Raw genomic sequence first — 19663 nt, forward strand, 5'->3', positions numbered from 1 at the left:
AGGTCTCAGGTAAGAGAGTGAAAATATTATCCGTTACATTCCCACTGTGTCAGGTTACATTCGAAATTCTAGTTTTTCTGTGATTTTCTCAAAATATATTCCATTTCGACCGATGAAATATTCTCTGTCATTTTCAAAACATTCAAATATTAATTCTCAACGGATACCGCGTTGCTTAACCTAAATTTTTCCCCATTGTATAGCTTTTTTTTGAAAGATCAGAAAAAGAAGTGGTAAGTGTTTTCATACGTCAAGCTTTGATAACAAAAATTCAAAATGAAGAGAAATCTCACAAGTACTAAACCCAAAATATCACGAAACTGAACAGCTTCGTGTTGTGATTATTCACTGTTTTCAAATAATCAATTATCATATTTAGAAAACCGATTGGATGACAACAATAAATCATGCCAGGAAAAATCAAAGTGAAGATACTGGCAGGTAGGAACCTGCCGGTGATGGACCGTTCTGGAGACACGACCGATGCTTACGTAGAAATAAAATTTGGCAACACAACGTACAAAACAGACGTTTGTCGGAAGTCCTTGAATCCGCAGTGGAATTCCGAGTGGTACAGATTTGAAGTGGATGATGCTGAACTTCAGGACGAACCTCTACAAGTTAGATTAATGGATCACGATACTTATTCAGCAAACGACGCTATCGGCAAAGTCTATGTAAATTTGAATCCCTTGCTATTGCCTGGATCTCCGCTAGCTGTCAAAAACATCTGGACCCTTGAAGCTACCATGAACTCGAGTGGTGGGACCCAAGCTGGTAAGTCTGTTACAACGGACGTCCGCTAAAATTGCTGAAATTAACCGTTACTTAATTGGTTTTATTCGACTTTGTTTTCATCTTCAAAAACGTTAATTTTTCCATCAATATTTAATCATACCAAATCAGCTGAATCTTTTTAATCAATGAGACTTCACGACTGTAACTCCCTTGTTACCAGCCTTTTGTTTTTGTAATGTTTGTCATCTTCAATTATCGACGATTGATGAATTTTAAAAAATTTCTATCCATCCTAATATTTATTTATTTTAGCGCAAATGATTATTGTCCTGTTTCAGGTGCAGTGATGACTGGGTGGATTCCCGTGTTCGATACAATGCATGGTATTCGTGGCGAAGTAAACATAATTGTTAAAGTCGAGTTATTCTCCGACTGTAATAAGTTTCGACAATCCTCTTGCGGCGTCCAATTTTTTTATTGTAAGGAAGTATATGATTTTATTTATTTCTAAAAAAAAAAAACTGAAAATTTTGCCTCAATCAAAAGTTAAAAAAAGTAAATTTTAAATTTAAGCTTGGAAGAGTCTTAATCGCTCTGGTATGAATTATTTAATAAACTTTTGATTCTCGAAATTTCCAGCTCCGAACGTACCGCACGGATATCACGCACAAGTGATCCACGGATTCGTTGAAGAGCTCGTAGTGAATGACGATCCGGAGTACAAGTGGATCGACAAAATTCGAACTCCTCGAGCATCGAACGAGGCACGACAGACTTTGTTTTTAAAGATGAGCGGTGAAGTTCAAAGGAAAATTGGCTTGAAAGCTTTGGATCTCGGTGGAAACGCCGTCATTGGGTAAAACTTGAAATGTCAAGAATTCATGAGTTCAGTTCGACTTGCGCAAAAAAATAAATAATAGAAATTCACACCGATACAATTTACAGTTACGTGCAAAATTTCGATTTGGAAGGAGAATCAGGAATCGTGGCACGTGGAATTGGAACGGCCGTCACGCTCGTAAAGATCCAGGACATTTCGTCGACTCTTCCACTCGAACCTTCGAATATCGAGGAGTAAGTGGAAAAAGCCAAAACACCTTTTTTTATTACAATTCTATAATGAAATCACACAATTATTAAAACAATGAAAAAAAGTAATTCACGCAAAACGTACAATTAAAAAAATCCTTTTGCACTCTTTTTCTCTTCTTTCATACAAACTGCATGAAAATTTACACAGTCTAACGTGTTTTGGTTTGCAAACGAAAAATCTCGGTGATTTTTCCGAGAGTGACGACAGTTTGCCATTGCTTGCAAATTCGCCGAGTCACAGCCCCGTGCCCTGTTCCCCCATTAACATACGGCCGACGACGATTAATCCGAGATTTCCAAAGTATGAAAAATCGCCGAAGCACCAGCGACGAGTGACGATGCGAGTCGCCGAATACAGAGCGGCAGCGATGCGGGCGCGACAGTTTTCGCTGCAGAGCAGCAGCGCTCCGAGCAGTGGACCGATAAGAAAGGGGATAGGATCGAGTTTGTCCCTCACGGATGATCTCATAAGCGAATCATCGTTGAAAAACATGTTGGCGTTGGAGGACATGCGAGGTGAACCAGCGGGCAATCCGTTTTCACGTGGTTTGAAGAACTTTCGTTATTTGCATCAAAACATCCTGCCGAAACGAGTGGCCCAAATAAAATCGAGGTTCGCTGATTCCTTCGACGACGAGAGCGACCCGGACAGCAGTTATTCGAGCACGTGGTCGTTGGCTGGCTCCGAATCTAACAGATCGTCGATCGCTGACTTGAGACAATCGATAAGACGGAAAAAGTTCACCCACAAAAAAGGCAGCGGGAACGACGGCATCGCCGCTCTCCTCATCCGCTCGGTACACGCGGGATTTCCGCTCGACAGCGTCAAGGAAGATCGGGAAACTCCGGCTCCCTCCCCCGTGAATTTTCTCGTCGATTCAACCGAGTACAGCGATGATCAAGCGCCCCCGACCAACGACAATGAAGCAGCAAATTCGAACGCCGAAACGAGCAAACCTTCGGACGCTCGTGCGAACCTCGAAGACAAAAATATCCTTACAAAAACAAAGCTCGGCCCGAAATACGCCAGCGACAGATCCATACCGATGATCTCTTCCTCCGAATCCGACACCTCGACTTCCGACGACGACGATCCCTCCGAATCGAGTACCAATTACAATATTCTCGATGAAACTTATTCTCTCATCGATCCAAACTCTCCGGACGAGCGACCATTCCCCCGGAGATTTCAAAGCGCTTCGAAAGCTTCGAAACCTTACGGCAGCTCCGATCAATCCACTCAGCCTCCCTCATCCCCTATAAAAATCATCAAGCACTCCTTCGAGAGCAACAACGTCGCTGAAATCGTTCCAGTTAGGGAAGAAGATTCTTCTCAGTCCCAGAAAGATCGTAGCTTGGAATCCAGCACCGATTACAATATTCTCGACGACATTTCCTTGCCACCGGAAACTAAATTTTTAGAAGATTCCAAGCTCGAGGTACCGCCGAATTCCGAGGTTACCGATTTCGCCAGCAACACAAATATCGATCGATTCGACTTCTCAACAACTCTGCAAGTCACTGAGATCGTTGAACCCCATTCGGAAATCGCAGACACTAAATTCTCTATTTTCTCACCAGATTCTCATTCGGAGAGCAGCCAAGATTATCATTTTCCTGATGACACGCAATCTCTCATAAACCCCAGTTTGCCCGACGAAGATGAACCGTTTGCGGAAGTTCCACTCACCTCGTGGTTCCTCGCTTCACCGTACAGCGAAAAAAATCGCCAGAATCTGGAATCTGATACAGTTACCGATGTAAATCGATTTTTTCAGGTTGATTCACCGCTCCCGGAAAAACGGATTTCCGTATGCGAGCAGATCTCAAGCCAGAACGACCTTCGTGACGTCATTGATAAGCCGGGATCGATGTCGTCGCCGAATACCAAAGAAATCGTGCGATTCATCGGAGAAATCGAAAAAACGGAAAGATCGGATGGAAACGAGAGTGGCACAACTTTCGGAAAAGATGAAAAATTGGATTCCAGTACGGATTACAATGTTCTCGATGACAGTTGCTCCTTGAACGCACCGAGTTCATTCGACGAGGAAAGCTTGGATTCCTTTATTCGTAAGTCTTTTGAAAATACAAATTTCATTGAAACTGCCACGGCCGGGGAGGAAATTTCGGCATTGTGTGCACACCGAATCGAGATGGAGCCCGAAGTCTCGAAAACACTTGAGAAACCACCGACCGATAATGATTTTTCGTTTGATTCTCAAGCGGAGCGAAATTTGAATTCAAGCACCGATTACAATGTTCTAGAAGACACGGTCGATGCGGAGGAATCCCCGAAAATGATAGCGAACTTAATTTTACCATTGGCACTGAAAGAAATCGAAAAAAGGCCGGATAAAACTGAAGAAGACGAAGTTACGAGGAAAGATCATTTCGTAGCTCCCTTCTCGACGAATTCTTCAACGGCCTCGAGCAACGCTGATAAAAATCTTAAACTTTCGTCACCGAAATCTTCGATCGACTCCGCTCCCCAATCTCCATCCAGTGGCAGACTGCCACATTTGAAATTCCTGCCGAAACAGAAGCATTTCGACAGCGTGGACGATCCGGATTTTGTGACGAGTACACCGGTCGAAGCGGATGCGACTCCGCCGGATTTTTCGCCCGTAGAAAAATCCCCGGAGTCACCGGACTCGAGGATATGGGATTTTTCTATTTTCCCGTCGATCCCGAGGCCGGAATTGTGCGCCATCAAGGGCGAGGCATCGAGCAGCGAAGCAAGGTCACCTGTGGATCTGACGAACTCGAAAAAGCTCGAAGAAATGTGCGAAAAGCAAATTTGCCCTCTGGGCGTAGCTTTCGATAAAATAACGATGTTGGGCGATTCGAAAATCAGCAGTGAACCGGAAAATTCCAAAGAATACAAAGCCACGAGCGACGTGCAAAGTTCTGGAGCCGGAGAAACCGAAAAATTGCAAGAAACTGATTATTCCCGGAGCCAAGAGAGTGCTGGAGCGAAGAACCCGAGGAAAACGCAGAAAAAGGTTGAACGAACGGACACTGTGATTTACAAGGGTCCGGCCAAAGATCGTGAGAAACCATTCGTTCGTTCAGGGACTCGAGAATCAGTGAAATCGGTCAAAAGTAAAAAATCTGCATCGAGCCCGATACCGATAGTCGTGGCACCGCCTCCCGAGGAAAAAACCAGTCGATTGCAGGTCCCGGTGATCCAAACGACGAACATAAACGTGCAGAGTTGTCGTTCACCGGAAGAGCTGAAGGAGTGTCAACAGTTCGGTGCGAACGTAGCGCTCAAGAAAATCCATGCCGAGGAGTTGACGTTGAGTGAAAAATTCACGAGAAAATATCGCCAGCATTGCATGCTCGATTTGATTAAAACGATAGACACGAAAATGATGATCCACCACATGCACCACGAGCGACATGATTCGACGCGAAGTAAACAGCGCAAGAGGCGAGAGAGAATGAACGCGAGCGCGACGCCGTCCCCGGACTCGATTCATCGCACGAGAACCCACAGGAGACGTTCGCGATCGCGATCCCCTGACAGGCCTCACGTTCACGGCCGCGGACACGTCTCGACTCTGACGACACACTCGTTTCCTATGAAGAATTCTTCCACTTCGAATCTCGCCCAAGATCCCGTGTCTTCGGAGTCCTCTTGCTGCGAAAACGTACCAAAAACCAATGTCGCAGCTCCAACCAGCTCCTCGAAAGATCAAAACCCAACGGAGAGAGAAAACAATCCAAGAAAAAACGACGAGCGATCGTCCAACAATGTCCATCCAATTTCCTCGGAATTGACTCTTAATATTTCTCCCCCCGACGTATCAATTACGATAAATAACGAGTTGAATAACGAGCCGGAAATAACGATTGATTCCCAATTAAAAACGAGCTCGAATTTGCTTGCTCCCAAAGACTCGGAACACCCCGTTTTCAAGAGCCACAGCGCTGGTAGCTTAGAATATTTTTCCTCGCGTCCATCCACCCTTATTACTAAAAATACTAACACTCCTAATATCACTGACGATTTGTGTGTGCCTTGCTCGCAACTCACCCATAGACAGCAGGACGAACAACCCTCATCACCGCTTCCAACGTCATCGGGTGGTTTGCCATCGTCATTGGGCTCAAAGGTCACTCCTAACGCATCGTCCGCTAAGAACAGCACTGCTGTACCCAATATGCACAGGAGATCTAGCGACTCCGATCTCAGTATTACGCCCAAAGGTGAGAATTAATAATCTCCGTTTCCTCAAATTATTTGAAAATTCGATTCGGATTTATATTTACGAGGAATTTCTTCAGTTTTTTTTTCACATCGCGTGCTCCTACTTGATTAACGCAACGATCGAACATTGATAAATATTCATACCATTCGTAGTTCGTAGGTCGGTATTCGACTTGCTTGTGAAGTATTTTTATTCGTGTGCACCTGGCTCTCTTTTTACATTTTCATACCCGCTTTAGTTTATTTCATTATCTTATTTTCATCATTATCACATTCGAACGCTTTGAATTTTTAAGTTTGCTTGTGAAATTCGTCACAATCATGAGAGCAATGAAAATTCGAAAGTTTTTTTAACCATTTGACTCTGAGATACTGCTGGAAATTCTGGTTTTATAATTTTTTTCAGATTTTTTTTGCTCCCGCTTTCTACTGCCTTGTTTTATACGAGCTTTTTGTTTCAGAATATTGAGTTATGCACGTTCATCACGTAGGAAAAGACCCAGGTGCACATTATTATTGCAGTGGAATCTTATCGAGCTCTAAAGACGAAAATCATACTCTGAACATATTTTCCGTTTCGGATGCCATACGAATTCGGCACTCAAATATTGCTTGACTTTTTGGGTGACTAAGTTTCCACTCTTTTGGCTCGAAAGAAAAAATCGTATTTTGATTATTACGTTGTTCATCAAGCTCCCTCGGTACGGGTCAGCGACTAAACGTAGAAGCCTTCAATCAATATCTCGTTCATTTTCTTTTCTCGATACGAATAGAGACGAAAATATTTAGCGAAGAAAAAACAAAATCATTGCGAAACGGCCGTTAGGAAGTTATGTTTTTTGTTTTTCTGTTTCATTCACATTATTTCTCCCGCCAGGATTTTATAGATTCGGTCATAAACGTGAGTACTGCGACAAAAAAAATGTTTTTGTATTCCCAGTAAATGTTCATTTGAGACGTTTTTTCCCATTGCCCTAAAAGACCTGATGTTTCGAAAACATTTTCAAAAAAAAAAAGGGATTAAAGTTTCTGCTTCGCTGTGGTCTTTGTTCCTGTCGAAATTTCGTTGAGGAGAGCACAAAAGCTCAGTGCTTTTAGGGCACGTTCATGTCCCCCCTTGACGTACTTGTCGTTTTCTCTTTTCCATTTTTCATTCTACGAACAACCATTTTCATCTGGTATTCATTAATTTGTCTATGAATGTTTATATCGTAATATTTGCAGCTTGGACAATTTATTTGTTGGGATTTTCTTGGCTGGAGGATTTTTTTAAATCTCTTTCTACTGTCTCAAAATTCTCGAAGACGCTATCAAATTCATGATGGTCATTTTCTTGCAAATAAATGAAATTTCTCATGCAAAATTTGGGTGATCAATCGAACTTTTCAAATGATTTACAGTCAAAAAAATTTTTTTTACAGAATCGAAATAAATTTAGAAATTTAGAAAAATCCTTTTTTATGTATTTAGAAGATTCGCACGAGTGAAATCATAGATGTGCTGAAACGTTGTTTCTAATTTTTCGTTTTCAGAATCGCCCAAAAATGTTTTTCATCTTATTCCGACCTTCGATTGTTCAGAAGTTCTGTGCCATCAATTTATCATCATTTCAGAAGAATTCCTCATGCATATTTTTTTGAGACACGTGAAAACGTTTCATCTGAAATGATTTCTGAGTGTGTGATTAAATCAGTAAAAATTTCAATCCGTACTTTGAACTGTATACTCTGGGCAAGGAAAAATGGGAGTTATAAGTTATCTGTGCCAATCGTCATTTACGTTTTCTTTTTTGTGTAAAAGCATGTTGCAGTCCGGACTAAGAAACTCGAATATTCTGGAATGTCAAATTGTCCACAGTAAATGAGGATTTTTCGCATGAATTTTTTCCTTCAGGCATAATGAATAATCATGATTGTGAATGTGGTAATCGTACATAACGAAACTTGTTGAATCAACGAAAACTGCGTGACTTCGTACAACAAACGACGGTTTCCATATAGATAGTCGAAGAAAATATTTCAACGAAACTTCATCCGTTTTAAATCCATTCAAAAATTAACTGGTATTTGTCATGTAAATTTACGAAAAAACAAAATTTTTTCGTGGAAAAAAAATAGCATGGAACGAATTACGAGCGAAAAATCATTTCAGTTTTAATCATCAACTACACAACGCCCATAAACACTTTGAATTTCATTTTAATTAGGGATATTTTAACTGAGTTTTTTTGTGCTGAGATACTATCACAACATTTTAACTGTCGTACTCTCTAAATGAAAACCGAAAGTCAAACTAAATATTGTAACGCAGTCAATTGGATTAAAATGTGTAAACGTCCGAAAAAAAAAACAAAGTAAAAATATCTCGTCGAAATTCAATGGAGAATAATTGATACAACGTGATAAAATACCTCCAGGAAACTCATTGGCCGGTAGCGACAGATCGATGGGTGGGCAAATGAGGCCCTCGACCGCTATCGTAAGAACGATGAATCAGGATACGATGGAAATGCTCGAATATCCGTTCATCACCATGCAACAGTATCCACCTGGTTTTATTCTGAACATCGGTGGCCTTGTGAGCGCGCGATCCGTCAAGTTATTAGAAAGGATAACAAATTTAGAAGAACCTGAAGGACGCGACGCTTGGTGGACGGAAATACGGATGGAAGTCAGATCGCACGCTCGTGCTCTTGCCTGTAACGTCGTTCTTGGTTACAAGGAGGAAATTAGCATATGGTAAGCTTGGGAACAATTTTGGAGAAGAAGGAAAGCGAATAAAATTTGTTTCACCTGTTTTTGGGTGAATTTTATTTCAGCAGATTTTAATTTTTGAATTCTCACTAATCATAGTTTGTTTTACAATGATTCAGTGACGACGTATGCGTGCTCAACGCCTCGGGAACCGCAGCTGTGATAAATTTGCTCAACGCGAGTCAGGACCAGGATAATGCGCTTCTAAGTCGAACGACAATGACGACGTCAGTGGAAAGTGAACGGGAGAAGACGCAGCCAAAATCGAATGTAGGAAAAATGGAAAAGAGCTGCGAAGAGACCGTTTCACCAGGACAACAGCAGACTCAAGCCAGTGGAAAATTGAAGAGAACATCGGAGAGCAACGATCACGAAATTCCTTATTTACCGACACTGAGTGCTTGCAGTTTATGTCATTTGCCTTATAGCGAAGCGAGCGTTCCGTTTCGCGTCGATGTGTCGAAATGCGCAATATGCAAACGTGCCAAAGTCCCCGACGTGCTTTTCACGACGATTGAACTTCCGGAGAATGTACCGATGACCGGCAGAGGCGTTTTCGTTCAAGCCACCGTTTGCAAATGCAAGAGAGATCTGCGAGGCGAACTCAATGCCAAAGAAATATCCGATTGCCTCCCCTTTCTCGAGTACGAACTCCACAGTCTTCTGCTCAACAAGCTCAAAGTCAAGGGCATGAACGCTATTTTTGGCCTCAAAGTCCAAGTCTCTGTCGGCGAACGCCTCGTCATTGGCATGGCCGCTGGTACCGCTGTTTATCTCACCGCGTTGCCCACTCCAACTATACCCAAAATCGCGTCCGGCAACTCCTGGCACAACGAAGAACAGTTGGCTGAAATACAGAAAAATCTCATTGAAACTGTTAAGAAAAATCGGGAATTTTATCGTCTCAAACCGATCGTTGTGAGTAATTCATCAATTTATTATCATTTGCGTATTAAAAACGAAAAAAAAATTTTTAATGCTTGTTTTTGAAAATTGTGATGATTCGAAACAATCCCATCGAAGCATTGCTGATCGTTATCAAAACCAAGGAAAATTAGATTGAAACAACCAACACTAAAGAATAAAATAAAATATTGTGCTTGTCAGGACAGTAAAAATAAAACGATTTATTTTATCAGGAAATTGAGAACGGACGTTCCATTGCGACCTCGGACACTGACGAGTCCGATGAGGATTTGCCTGATTTGGATCTCGGTATCGGCACCAAAGACGCTTGCGTTCTCGAGGTCGACGATGTCGAGGACATGGATCGAATAAATCTTCTTATGGACGAAAGACCTCCCGACGATTTTCACGTTGTTAATACTCAGATTATACCAGGCTTGGAGGATCTCGAAATTGTACGAAATTTGCAAATGTTCACACAAATATCGAGAGCCAAAATACCAGCCGGACAGTTTGCCTCTATGCCTTCAAAATATTTTGCCCGAATGCTTCAGGTACGAAATCAAGCGAAAAGAGTAAAATAAATTTTCAGAAAAGCTTTCGTTGAATGTGTCGAAATAAAAAAGAATTTAAAGATTTTCACTAGGAAACATAATAGTGTAAACCAAGATAATTTTCAAGAGTTTCTTACCATTTTTGTCGTTTTCTACAGACGGTTTTGTTCAAACTTCGGCGAATGGTGCCATGCGCCCTGTGCGACATGCAATTCAAAGTTGCGCTACCTGAGCAGGACGAAATTCAGTTGTCGGTCGTCGGTATGGCTCTGGGTCTCGGTGAGCCAACCAGATTCAGTAAATACAAGAGAAAAATAATACCGAATTCTACGAGTAAAGATCCGGTGAAAAAATCTGGTAAATATCCTGCAGTCCAATTTAAAAATTAGTCGAATGAGCAAGACTTTTTCAATTATTAACGATTGACAAAGTCTCGAAAGTCATTCATTAAGGACCGACCATTCGTTCGTGATTTCAGACGAGGCTGATTTAATATTCAGTCTCGACGAGGATCAAGTTGACGTTCCAACAGCAGCACAGGAAACCATGACAAATCAATCGAACCCGAACGCTACGAATTCGTCACCTCTCACAGGACTTTCGACTCAAAAGCACAGGCCACGTTCGCCATTCCGTACAAAATCTCATTTTCAACACAGACACAAACATGTAAGTCGATAACAACGAAACTCGCGTGTGCCTTGCGTTTCAATCGTTCAACTTATTCGGCAAATTCCAGCATCCCTACAAATTCCCCTAAATTTTCAAAATTTTTGGCAATATTATGTTTTCCTGCATTACGAGAGTCAAAAATAATTATCAATTGCCATTGCTTTTGTTTTTCCAATTTACGACCACGTTACCATCGATTCGGAGTAAAAAATTTTCCTCGATTCTCTCTCTGTACCACAGTCGATATTCTCTGTTATTGATTGTTACTTTTTTCAACAGGTACCCCTCAAAGAACGCTACGGAGTCGATATAACGCCCCTGTCGTATTTACCCGGTGGGAAAATCGAGCGATACTTAGGCAATCTCAATTTCTTTTTCATTCGTGAAAGCACGTCAATAAGAGAGGTAAGCTTTGCCTCGACGAAAAGTCTGTATCCACTGATGTGTACATTTCCGTAGCGATAAAAAAGTGACGAATTTAGACGAAATATAAAAATCTGCTGAAATTCGTTGAAAGTAGAATGAATTCCTCTGCTAAAACGGATCACAATTGTATCGATATCTCGTTTTTATTCTCCAAGCATACGCGAAAGTATATTTTTTATGTATTCGCTCGAGCCCTGAAAAAAATGGTTGAAGCAATAAAGAATGCTGACCAATTTTATGGAGCAAGATCTTTCATTCGATAAAAGTAATTAACAGTATTTTTCGTTCCTCAATACGAATCGAGAATCTCCAGAAAATGATGAACTCTCGAACTTGACGATAACGTTGTTTTTTAGATCATTCTGAGGACTCGTTTAACTGAAGATGAATAAACACGGTCAATAAATTATCGTCACAAGTTTTATGGTTCCTCAAATAGCTTCCGTGCGATTTCGTCCATTTGCAAGTGTCTCGACGGGCCACGCGTGGTTAATTTAAACGAAACCTTTAACAATGAATAGGCCATCACGAGAGGCGCTATAAAGTTTTTTACTTTGAAATTCTTACGAAAACTTGACTATTATTTACGTTTGGAATGCACGCCCGCGTGATGTTGAGTGAGAGGGAAAATGTTAAAAAATTCTGTGTAATAAAAATACTTGGCGTCGAGCCGCTACCGCGTCTCTTGATCCATGGAATAATTTAGCGTACATAAGCTTTGCGTGGGTGAGGGGCAGGAGGGGAGGGGAGGGAGGGGGAAGAAACAGGTGCGAAGTAGGAAAAGGTCGTTGCACTGTTGAAATAACATTTGATCTAACCGAATTCGACCCTTGTATTTCTTAAATGATGAGAAGAATTTATGGTGTTCTTTTTCGTTTTTACAGAACGGTGGTCTCAGTGGCTTTACTCATAGTTTCGTGACCGAAGTTTTAGCGATCATTCGTGCCCACATAACCGCGCTCGGCGGAAATGCGATGGTGGCATTTTTCATGACTCAGTGCGTTCTTCTCCACAGTCCGCACAAAAATCAGGCAAGTCGTTTTCCCCCATTCTCTTCCATCAATTTCTGTCAGCCTCGAAACACCTTCAACTTGGAATTAGCTCTTCAACCTTAACCCCTACGACGAACATGTGCAGAGATCACGTACGTTTATGAAGCAAGTCATATCCTGGACAGAATTGTCATATCGATCGCTACTAAATTCGTTACGGACGGATACGATCCGCGAAGAAAGTGTCTCATCGATTTTCTCGGGTATTGTGACGCGGCGTCGCAACACTCTTGGATGTCATCGAATACACTGCAACCTCGATTGTTCGGAGCTCGATTCCTGCAACTTTTCCCACCCTGCGGACCGCATCGATCCGCTTACGCTTGGTAGGGACAGCGCCCGGCCCAATTCGATCATTCCCTCGGCGCCTAGGAATGAGAAAGAAGGCAAAGGAGCCTCCTTGCTATTTGAACTTTCGAGCTTGTGTCGCAATGAATATATTGCCGAAATTTCCATCGTTCGACAATTCCAATTTTCGAGCAACGACCAACTTTCTGTCAAAGTTTAATTACCAACGTCAATTTCACATGTTGGAGGACAGGAATCCTCAGACTGCATACAACGCCAGATTTGCAGGAATAATAAAAGTTCATAGGACCAAAGGCGCAGAGCAACCACACTTTTATATTTTCAGTAGATCAGTACCGAGGGAAAACTTTAAGCTACTATTTCGTTGGGTTCTCAGAGCTGAGTAGCCGAAGATAGATAAATATTATCGAATACTTTTTCGTGGGAAATTTTCAGCCCTGCAACATTGGTCCTGGGGCATTTAATTCTACCTCCAACCGTTTCGGTGGTACGAGCCATGAAAAGAAGTATTTCAAATCTTCAATCATTAATATTCCATTAAGAGAGTCTGAGAGAAAAGCAGAGACTTTCCCCCTACCGAATTCAGTCTGGGAGTGGATATTATTCAATCAGGGGCTCAGATTTTCTCGACAATAAAAATCACGATATTTTCAGACCTCACTGTCCGATAAACGTAAAAAATACGCGAAGTACACGTAATTTCGTGCTATTAATTTCTCCACTCTTCGAAAAAGTATTCAGAATTCTCTCATCAAAATTTATACCTCTAAGATCCTCCATTCGTTCCATTCACCGTGGTTAGCTGGAAAAATATTTCTTAAATTAACGAGTTTCTATCCATCTCCATGAATCTATTATTTTCTTATGAAAAGCCAGGTGCTTAATACTCCTGAATTATGACGGTCAATTGTAGTAGGTTCAAGGTGTATTTAAGCTCGTAAAACATCGAAGAAAACAAGTCTCGAGTATCACGTTCCAGATAGAATTTGTTTATTGCCCAATAAGGTCCAGTTTGGAGGAGACGTGACACACTAAAAATCTGGTGGACCTCAAAGAGCCATTTTTTTGGGAAACATCGTAATTTGTGGATTTTGGTGCACGTGTTCTGAATAAATCAATTGTAATGGCTTGGAAGCATGGAAAATCAGACTCACCGACCAGAGTCAGAAATTTTGCGTAGTCATTAAAGTCCTTTGTACTTTTCCGCTTTCAGATTTCGCATTTGAGTGAATTCCTAAGATTTTTCTTATCTCGCGTTATCAAGGCTCGGAGCTATCTTATGCGAGGGAATAACTTTTATTTCTGAGTGGAATGATGAAGACTAAACACAGAGGAGAGTGGCAACCTTGGCCTCCACGGGCTTGCACCTCGAAGCGTCTTGTCACTCGATCTCGCGATCAATCCTACACGATAACTCGGATTTTCTTGCTTTCATTTTCCTCCTTTCTTTTCTTCTATCTCTCACATTGATTTTCTTTTTTCTTCAGTGTTCGCCTATCGCATTGGGAGAAATTGAAAAAGTCGAGAAATAGAGAGTTCTGACTTTATTGGCTTCTTTGAAATACAATGCTGCTGCTGCTACTGCTGCCATGGAGAAACTCGATGACTAAAGGTGAAGGTCTCTGCTGGTACACGCATTTCCCATGCGTCAACATTCCGAAATGTCGTCAGCTCTTCGAAGCCCTTATTCTCAATGAATTGTTCCTTTTCTTCGAATTTTTCTCTTCTTTTCATCAGGATGGAAATTCCAAAACTCTTGGAACGTACACGTTCGAGTGGGGAAAGAGTTGCCCGAAAAATCGAAGCTTCGGCAACCATCCCTGTCTATTTCACTTTCGTCTCGACGTGTTTTATGGAACAATTAAGTTGAGCCCGCGCTGCGTGACTCGGCTTTTTCATTCCCTTTCCACCTCTCTATTATTTTGGCCTCTAGTTAGTCGCTCAACATCCTGAATATGGGCTATTACTTTTTCATCCAATCATCTTCTTATTTATTGAGACGAATTACGCGGACAGCTTTCCTCGCGATCGATTTGTCTACCGTATTTTCACCTCGAAAAGAGTACGTCACCGATCGTTTCTTGCAACAATAAAGTATTTCGTACGACGCAGCTTGTCTCTTCAATTCTCGAGCCACGAGAGCTCAAAGCCAAATATAATATTTCCCTCTTTCCTCAAACTTCCACGCTTTTCATGATAACATTCCATGACCTGTTTTTCTCGGGAGCTCAAAACATGAGAGGTTTTAACAAAAAGACTGGTCGTTGGTAGGAAAAACGATTTCATCAATTCTTCTGTTCTGAAAAACCTGCTTTCGTTGGGTTTCTTGTTTGAAAATGCATTTCGCTGGCATGAAAAAAGAAAAAATTTGTATAAATTCAAAAATCGTTGGAGCTGCCAATTTTGTGAATTTGTGTGTAAAGAAGCATTTTTAATTCGACTGGTATTTCCACTAATTTTCGACTTTCTCGATAATGTCAGAGGTTTCAATCGTTGAATCAAGATTTTGGCCAGCATTTCCCTCGATTAATATTGATTTTATTTACTTCTTCGATTGGCTCTCAAAAGGCTGCAGTCTTCGTCAAAATTCCCATTCGATTTGACCGTGTGACTTTTTATTCGACTCGTCAATATCCGTATCCATTAACAACCGACATTTAACTTAGTTAGTAATCGAGACATTTGTCAGTTTTTCATTGAATGCTGTGATAAAAGAGCAAAGAAAGAGGAGGGAATGAAAATTCAATGTCGGCTTGTGCTCTTCCGCGAAAGCTCATCCACCCATTGTGTGACAATCGTCGTTGAATAACGACGTCCGGACACTTTGTCGATGAACTTCGATCAAAAGATAGCAGCGTCGAGGTTTATCGCTCGGCAAATGCGACGGAGTTGGAACGCAGCGTTTATTCTCGAGACTTTTGTACACCCTTTCAGAACAGCTTCCCACATGAAAATATCCCAACGAACGAATCGTTCGAGAGGATGAAAAATTTCGACTAATTTCAAAGAAACATTAAATCAAATATTTCCTTGACTTTGCCAATTTTCCCTGTCCAATTCTTACCCAAATCGTTCGTCAGGCCTCCGCCATCGTATTTCTGTTTTCATCTTCGCCCAAATCAATTATGGCAACTCTGATCCAAAGAGCTTTCGCATTCCTCGTGGCTGGAATAATGAGCTCGAAGAATAAGGAAAAGGTTGGAGGTTTCGTTATATATCGGAAAGTAGAATTGAAGTAGAAACGTCTGCTACGGAAATCTCTATATCTGTGTCTTCCGAGCCGCGAATCCGGGTTATATATGCCCACCTTTGTAATTTCCCCATTGCCATCCTCAAAGTGAATATTCAACGTTCCTTTTGCCTCCTCACAATTTATCTTTTCTTTTCCCAGCACTTCGACGTCCAAATGGATATCGAAGGCGCGTTGTTTTTGTCTCGACAATTTATTTCGATGCACCTCGCAGTTTTTCTTCGGAATTTTGTTTCTTTCGGGACTGAGTAATGGGAAAGGCGTCGACAAGAACGACGCGAGTTTTGACGGTTTTATCGGAGGCTGAAACATTAAAAGCTTCGCCCCCGCCCCACTCCGATTCGAGTTTGCTCAAGTTTTTTCAAATTTCATCACGCTACGGAGATCAGCGTTAACGAAGTTATCGTACCGGTCGAATCGGGCGCGATATTCACTGTTTATATTCAAGGATAGCGATATTTGAGATCGAGCATGAATGCGAACTATGATTTGCTGCATGGGCGGCGCTCCTTTGATCGTAGAAACTGGTCTCAGGCTCCGAAGATACTCGATCGATTTCGCTTCCCCCCGAAATAGTTTAAGTGTCAAAGACTGAAGAGATTTTTTATGTTTATTTGTCGAATAATGAGGATCAATTCGGAAGCAACTTTTTCGAAGGTGATTTTTTTCAATAATGAGCTCTCGAAATCGTATAAAGTCGAGCAAGATTTGAATACGTAAAATTGGTTTTATTTTCGTGAATCATCGAAGTTATTCATCGTCCGAGGCTTCTCGTTATTCCCGCAATCATAAAGCTTGATCTGTGAAATGTCTAATTTCATTCGGAATTGATGCGAGCCCAGAAGTTTGTGAGAGTAATACATTAAATAATTGAGCAATTCACTCGAGAGAAGGTGCTCCCACACAGTCGTCGGCAGAGTTCATATTCCGTTCACTTCCTTTTCTCATCCTCGTCGAATCCTTTCATGCTGGTTGCCTCGAAAATGCTGGTAGATGGAAAGTAAGGAAAGCGAGGGAGGAGGAATGAGGGCAAAGGAAATAAGAAAACCTTCCAATTTCACTTACAGGGCCAATGTCTCATCAACGTCGGCGGGGATGTCGTGACAGTGTCATACTACGGCGACGAGAAGTATCAGCTCAATCAGAATTGCTGACAGCAACCACCGTACTCGGCGCCACCTTAATAAACTTTCTCGTATTGGCAAACGCAGCGACAGCATGCTGGGGAGACAACGTTTACGTAAACTTCCTGCTTTCGAAACATCCATTCGGTGGCGACGAGTGTGGCTTTAGATCATCGTGAGAGAAAAAGAAGAAAAAACAATTGAACATTTTTCCCTAATTCGAATTCAATCGAGCTCTATTTATTTCGCTGATCGAATGAAAACCGCGCGAAATAATCAACGTTTCGGTACAAACGTGAAAACTTTTCGAGTCGATTGCCACCTACAATTAGTAAACCTCGAAGTTTTCGGTCCGTATGAATAATAAACTGTAAAAACAAAGCGTTTACACCTCGTACAAGTAGCGATAAGTTTCCGGTTGTTATACCTTGTGTTCACGTCTCGAAGCCTTGCCCGAATTTGCCTGGGCCCCGGTAGTCATTAGCTATAAGCGTATACACGACGTTAGCCTGTACGATTAGTCTTAATAACGCGTTTTCGAAGCAGAATCAATAATTTCAGTGATAATATTATACATAAATTAATATACAAATGTTATTAAAGCGTTGAATTTGAAGGGAGGAGTTTCGTCTTCTGCTCCTCGAGAGATACGTTTTGTCAGACAATAGTTTAACTCGCGCAGTTTATCGAATTCGCCCGTCGCTCGTTTCGAGAGACTTGAAAACTCCGTTACCGGCTCCTTCGATCATTCGAGTTTCAATGGATAGCGCGACGGTTATGGAGCCGGCGAAAATACGAATTTTCGAAAGATTCTATAATGAAATTCCACAGTCGTCTTGGCTCGGTCACAAAGTCGAAAAACACAATTTTTTCTTACTGCTGAATGCAAGCTTTCGATTCTCTCATAAACGAAGCCTCGAAGTCTCTGCGATCGCGATGCTTAACACTTGTTTTTTGAGAACTTTTAACCAGGACACGGAAGCGAGTTGTACATAATGTGTTTAGAGCTTGATCGAGGCATCCTGCGCCAGTGATACAACGAAGGAAAATTGTTTCGTGGAGAGTTATCGCAGCCAATAATTCCAGCCCAATGATGTACCCTTTTTGCAGATTTATTTTTCTTCTTTGTTAATATTGTTAGTGTTATTTGTCTTAAATCAAATGTAGATAAACGAGTGAATCACGAGCCCGAAAGAGCGCGAAATTTCCGTATGTTCTTGCCACATCGAACGGTGTCAAATGTTTGTCCAATTTTTTTTCTTCCCTCGCTCTCTCCATCCGATCATTGATTGTGTCCACTCAATGGTGCTGTACCACACCGATTACTGCGAATCTCTGTACATAATTCGTTTTAACGAAAACAAAAATAAACTTTATTTCAGCATCCCCTTCGACTAAACACGATTCTGATTCCTTCGCTACGACTCTGCACGAAGTTTCCTGGCCAAGTCTCAGTCGAATTACGACTCCGAACTCGTTCCGCTGTTCAAGAGTCACAACGACGTCCTTCAAAATTCCCATGACGAAACAAATTTGTTTTTAACGAGTCGCGAATCGGAAATCATTGTTATTCTGACGAATTTTGAAAAACCGCAGATTTTACTCAAATTTGAGGGAATAATGAAAAATTATTATTCAACGTGACTACCTTAAGCAGCAAGTAAGCGAAAAACTCCAAATTTTTCACCACTCATTAACCTTTTAAGGGGCGGAGATTTTTACGTTGAAATCGACTTTTTTGCACCAAATTTGTGCATAATAGCCAGGAATTTTTCAAGTCGAGTGCCCACCCAAACTAGCGGCCAATATTTTAACCAGGCCCGTCCTTCGAAGGTTAATATTTTTTTGTAAAAGATTTTTTTTCCCCCAATGTTCAGTGTTCAAGAGGTTTTTTCGTCCGTTTGAAAAGCCGGATTGATGAGCCAATTTTAAGGCACTCCGGAACGAGGACCTTCCGAATATATTTTCCGTGTCTATTCTCGCAGACAAAATTAGATTATTTGAGGAATATTAAAGAGTCGCGCGCGGCCGTTTCGCGGGTTACCCGCCGAAAGGTCAATCGGTTAGAGTAAACGTACCGTTCGCTACGCGCACTTATTTATATTTATGTAGTCGCTACACGGTCATATATTTAAAAAACGTTCATGATCACTCGTACATTTACCTTACTCAACGCACGAGCGTTTTAATCAACGAAACGATGACCCTGCGCTTTACCAAATACATTTCTCTCCATCTATTTTCCCTCTTTTTCTCTTTCTTTTTATCCTCACTCGATGGACAATGAGAAATTTAAATTGCTGAAAAGACAGCGGAGCAATAATCTGCATTGCTGATACCGCTTCGTTTTCCCCCCGCCAATTTCGACCCCGAATTCCCCGTCTCGGAATAATAATCGTCAAATCGAAGCCTACACTTTTTCATTCATTCGGACGAAACGCCACTCCACGAAAACAACAAACTGCGGAATTTCGCAGAGTTCATGACCCCCCGCGACGATGAATCAGGCTCGAGTTCCGCTGCAACTTATTCCGCGCGGAATGACGTCGAATACGAGATCGCTCAACGGAG

The 19663-nt window shown here is 41.6% G+C and overlaps 1 protein-coding gene across 1 annotated transcript; it reads left to right on the forward strand.

The window, feature by feature from the left end:
- Positions 1–24: 24 nt before the first annotated feature.
- Positions 25–18476, forward strand: LOC122415132 (uncharacterized). Its single transcript, XM_043427009.1, has 15 exons — positions 25–233; positions 380–777; positions 1077–1217; positions 1378–1594; positions 1684–1812; positions 1979–6045; positions 6924–6947; positions 8463–8784; positions 8919–9717; positions 9939–10259; positions 10418–10616; positions 10738–10928; positions 11211–11336; positions 12242–12388; positions 17036–18476. Exons 2-15 carry the CDS (start codon positions 408–410, stop codon positions 17120–17122), a joined length of 7140 nt encoding a protein of 2379 aa, XP_043282944.1. The 5' UTR covers positions 25–233; positions 380–407; the 3' UTR covers positions 17123–18476.
- Positions 18477–19663: the final 1187 nt, after the last annotated feature.

This window comes from Venturia canescens, chromosome 8 (genome assembly GCF_019457755.1).
Source record: "Venturia canescens isolate UGA chromosome 8, ASM1945775v1, whole genome shotgun sequence".
NCBI classification, from domain to species: Eukaryota; Metazoa; Arthropoda; class Insecta; order Hymenoptera; family Ichneumonidae; genus Venturia; species Venturia canescens.

Excerpts from the sequence above, each read along its gene's own strand:
- LOC122415132 (XM_043427009.1), top strand. The coding sequence starts at position 408 with ATGCCAGGAAAAATCAAAGTGAAGATACTGGCAGGTAGGAACCTGCCG. Across the intron at positions 1,813-1,978 it reads GAACCTTCGAATATCGAGGA|TCTAACGTGTTTTGGTTTGC; the intron begins GTAAGTGGAAAA and ends AAATTTACACAG. Across the intron at positions 10,929-11,210 it reads TTCAACACAGACACAAACAT|GTACCCCTCAAAGAACGCTA; the intron begins GTAAGTCGATAA and ends TTTTTTCAACAG.